At 41.9% G+C, this 3920-nt stretch overlaps 1 protein-coding gene across 1 annotated transcript in view; it reads left to right on the top strand.

Annotated features, from left to right (window-relative positions):
* The window catches only part of cnpy3 (canopy FGF signaling regulator 3), a 5430-nt gene extending 1888 nt beyond the window's left edge, over positions 1 to 3542 (top strand). Inside the window, exons 3-6 of the mRNA XM_014017424.1 lie at positions 39 to 135; positions 539 to 661; positions 747 to 864; positions 2863 to 3542. Of these exons, the coding sequence (XP_013872878.1) occupies positions 39 to 135; positions 539 to 661; positions 747 to 864; positions 2863 to 3158 (634 nt within the window). The 3' untranslated portion in view covers positions 3159 to 3542. The remainder of the gene's footprint in view (positions 1 to 38; positions 136 to 538; positions 662 to 746; positions 865 to 2862) is intronic.
* Positions 3543 to 3920: the final 378 nt, after the last annotated feature.

Here is a 3920-nt window from a genome sequence, read left to right as displayed (position 1 = left end):
GTGTGTGTGTGTGTGTGTGTGTGTGTGTGTGTGTTCAGAGATCTCCGGTTCATTGAGGTGGTAGAGAACGTGTGTCAGCGCCTGCTGGACTACAACCTGCACAAAGAGAGGACCGGCAGCAACCGCTTCGCCAAGGTCAGCGTGACTCCGCCTCCGTTTGTTTTTCCTCTGCAGGTCGACGACCTCGGGCCGTGCCACATGTTTGCTTTGTATTTGTTTCATTATCTTGTTTTTGTTTGAACTACAAACCCAGTCTAATGAGGAGGGATTTAGTTTTAAAGTGAAACCAGATCGTGTAGTTTTCCTGCAGGTTTTCAGTAACGAGTGTTTTATTGACCAGAATCTGAGTGGAAACAAACAGGAAGCACTTCAGACTCTGAAAAGAACCATCAAACACGATCGTTTCTAAAACGCCGGAGTCCTCATTAATCGCAGAGGAAAACAACGAGCTGCGTCTTCCTTTGGTTGTGTGCTACGTGTTAGCAGATTGTTTGACGGGTGGCTGTCAGAGCTCTGATCCGGACCCTGGTGTGTGCAGGGCATGTCGGAGACCTTCTCCACCCTTCATGGTTTGGTGAATAAAGGCGTGAAGGTGGTGATGGACATCCCCTACGAGCTGTGGAACGAGACGTCCGCCGAAGTGGCCGACCTTAAAAAGCAGGTAGTTTTCTGAAGGCACGCAGCTGAAATCCCCCGCAGAGCTAACAGTGGTGACCTAACCCTGCTCGACGTGTCGCTGTGGTCAGTGTGACGTGATGGTGGAGCGCTACGAGGAGGTGATCGAAGACTGGTACAAAGGAAACCAGGAGGAGGACCTGACCACCTACCTGTGTGAGAAGCATGTTCTTAAAGGAGAAGACGCAGGTAAACAAGCATCCATCCTCATTTAGGGCTGAGATTTTACACAGCAGGAAATAAACTGGTCGTCACCTGCTCCTTAACGACTTTTAAAATAAAGATTAAAAAAACTTCCATCTTTCTATTAGCGGATTAGCTTTTTTGCCAACTTTGGAAACTATTAACAGAGCAAATAGGTTCTGATAACTTTAAGTCTACTAAAATTTTACTAGTGTAAAACATCTATTTTTATGTCATTTAAATAAAAATTAAATAAAAACTATCTGCTATTACAAGTACTGCTGGCTGTGTTAGCATATAGCAACGTTAGCTGCTAAACTTCAAACTGAGGGCATCGAAAAGAAATCAAATACCGTTTTACAATTTCTAAATGAATACAAAAACTGACTATGTATAAACTATAATAAAGTAGTTCCATTTAGCAGTTAGCATTAGCTTCCCCTAATTTTTAATCCATTTAATGGTTAGCATTAGCCTGGTAAAAACCAGACTCTTGTCCTTCTCTTTGCTTCGTACGAGGGTCTGGACTCTCGGCTAAAGAGAAGCGATTCGTGCTGGAGGCGTGGCCTCTGCTGAAGTTTAAAATGATTGGATCGGTTGGCCATGACAAACTGTATGTGTGCCAGCTCCACTGTGAAGGAGGCTAAGCTAAGAAGCTAACCGGAAATCACATGTGCTGTAAACAACCCTACTTAAAGGAGAGAAGTACCGAACCGAACCAGACGACTGTAAATGAGAGCTGCTGCTTTGCCAGACACATTTAATTTATTTATATAATTTATCAACACAGACTGGCTTCATTCACTTCCTCCACTGCCGTATGCTAAACTAACTAGCAGACACTGCGCAGAAAATTGATGTTGTTCAAAACTCCTCCTTCTGTTTGCTGATTGGTCCAGGTAAAATAAACTACAAGCAGACACTGCACAGAAAATTGATGTTCTGTTCTCTGATTGGCCCGGATGAAATACTCCCGAAGAAATCCTTGTCTATGGGAGAAATCCCAGACGGAGCAGAGAAGGGAAACTGAACTGCGTAGGAAGGCAAGGGCAGGCTAGGTTAGCATTAGCTTCCCTTAATTTTTAATCCATTTAGCGGTTAGCATTAACTTAACCAAATTTTTATTCCGTTCAGTGGTTTAGCGTTAGCTTCTCAATTTTTTAAATCTATTTAGGAGTTAGCATTAGCTTCCCCTAATTTTTAATACATTCAGCAGTTAACGTTAGCTTCCCTAAATGTTTAATCCCAATTAGCAGTTAGCGTTAGCTTCACTTAACTTTTAATCCATCTAGAAGTTAGCATTAGCCTCTCCTAATTTTAAATACATTCTGCAGTAAGTGTTAGCTTCCCTAAATTTTTAATCTATTTAGCACTAGCTTCCCTCTATTATTTGTTCATTTAACGGTTAGCGTTAACTTCACCAATTTTTTTATTCCGTTCAGTGGTTTAGCATTAGCTTCTCAATTTTTTTTATTCCATTTATGAGTTAGTGTTAGTTTCTCCTAATTTTCAATCCATATAGTGGTTAGCATTAGGTTCACCTAATTTTCAATCCATTTAGCGGTTAGCATTAGCCTCCCCTAATTTTTCATCCGTTTAGCGGTTAGCTTCCCCTCATTTTTAATCGGTTTACCGTTAGTGGAACTAAGATTCTTGTTTAGCGGATTAGAGGTTAGTGAAGCTAACGTTTTGTTAGCTGTTTCCACCTACAGGCCTCCTGAAAGTATAAGTTAAGCTGCTGACACAGCATATTTTAGCTTCAAAAAGGCCAGAATATCCCTTTAAATAACACCAAAACAATAGGAAATGCTTCAGAAGTCTGTGTTTTCATGGAGAACCAGAAGAAAATTACAGTAAGGCGCAAAAGAAAACACGATTTGAGTGAAACATCACAGCTGTAAACACACTGCTTCTGCATTTAGACACATCTTTTTAAATAAATAATGAAAATATTGTCTGTAATATTCAAACCCTCTGCTCCCCGTCCCTCCTTCATCCTCCCAGCCTGTCTGCAAGAAAACTGGAGTTCAAAGAAGAAGGGGGACCCGGCGGCCATCGCCGAGGACACGAAGAAGAAGAAGAAAAAGAAGGGGGGGAAGAAGGGTAAAGGCAGGGGGGAGGAAGAAGGAGGCGGGGCCGGCGGCCCTGAGAAAGAGAAGCTGACGAAGAAGAAGAAGAAGGACAAGGTGAAGAAGAAGAAGAAGGGCCAGGCTCCCATGGAGAAGATGGACGCAGGCGTGACGTCGGACGAAGAGTTCCAACCACAGGAGCCTCTTTCTGGGCTGAAGACGGAGCTGTGAGTCTGGGTCTCAGTCTGGTACCAGAACCGAGGTTCTGTTTGCCGAGTGAGAACTTTTCTGTCAGGTTTGATGATCAGAAATTAGACTTTTAAAATGTTTTCAGGACCTCCCTCACCTTTAACGACTCGGTACAATCTTTTTACTAACTCCAGTTTGGTTTCAGTTTCTTGGATTTTATTTTGAAGTTTGATTTTATTTTATTTTTTTTATTTTTTATTAATTTTTTTGTTCTGTAGTGAAAAACATCTTCAATCCAAACTTCATTCCACTTCATTATAAGAGATGAAAAGCTGAATTTCAGGAGACTTTTAGATGTTGCATTTGAGTTTGAGACTAACAGACTGTAAAACAAGACATGGTTTATTTTTAAAGGGGCAGTATCATGTAAAATCAACTTTTTTGAGTTTTATATCTTGTTATAATGTTATACTCTCATAAAAAACATGCCCAAAGCCTTGCTTTGACTCATTCATGCATGTTTGAGAAATCCTGCAGTGTTTTTATGAAGTCATGCTGAGGAGCAAAACGACAGGCGGGGACCAGAAACGCCCCTGGGATGTGTCTTTAAGCCGAACTTCCTCATGGCAGAGCACCCCCTCCCCTCCCCACACACCCCGCCCATGACTCCTGCAGGCTCTCGGGTGAAAGTGAAAGTGAAACTGAAACTGTCTGCTGAGCTCCTAACACTTCTCACTCAGTGAAGCTCTTTCCAGATTCAAAATACCTTTGAGGAAATGTATTTTCAGATGCCAAGTAAACTGC

This window comes from Austrofundulus limnaeus, unplaced genomic scaffold, assembly GCF_001266775.1.
Source record: "Austrofundulus limnaeus strain Quisiro unplaced genomic scaffold, Austrofundulus_limnaeus-1.0 Scaffold167, whole genome shotgun sequence".
Lineage (NCBI taxonomy): Eukaryota > Metazoa > Chordata > Actinopteri > Cyprinodontiformes > Rivulidae > Austrofundulus > Austrofundulus limnaeus.
This window is presented reverse-complemented; position numbering and strand designations above follow the sequence as displayed.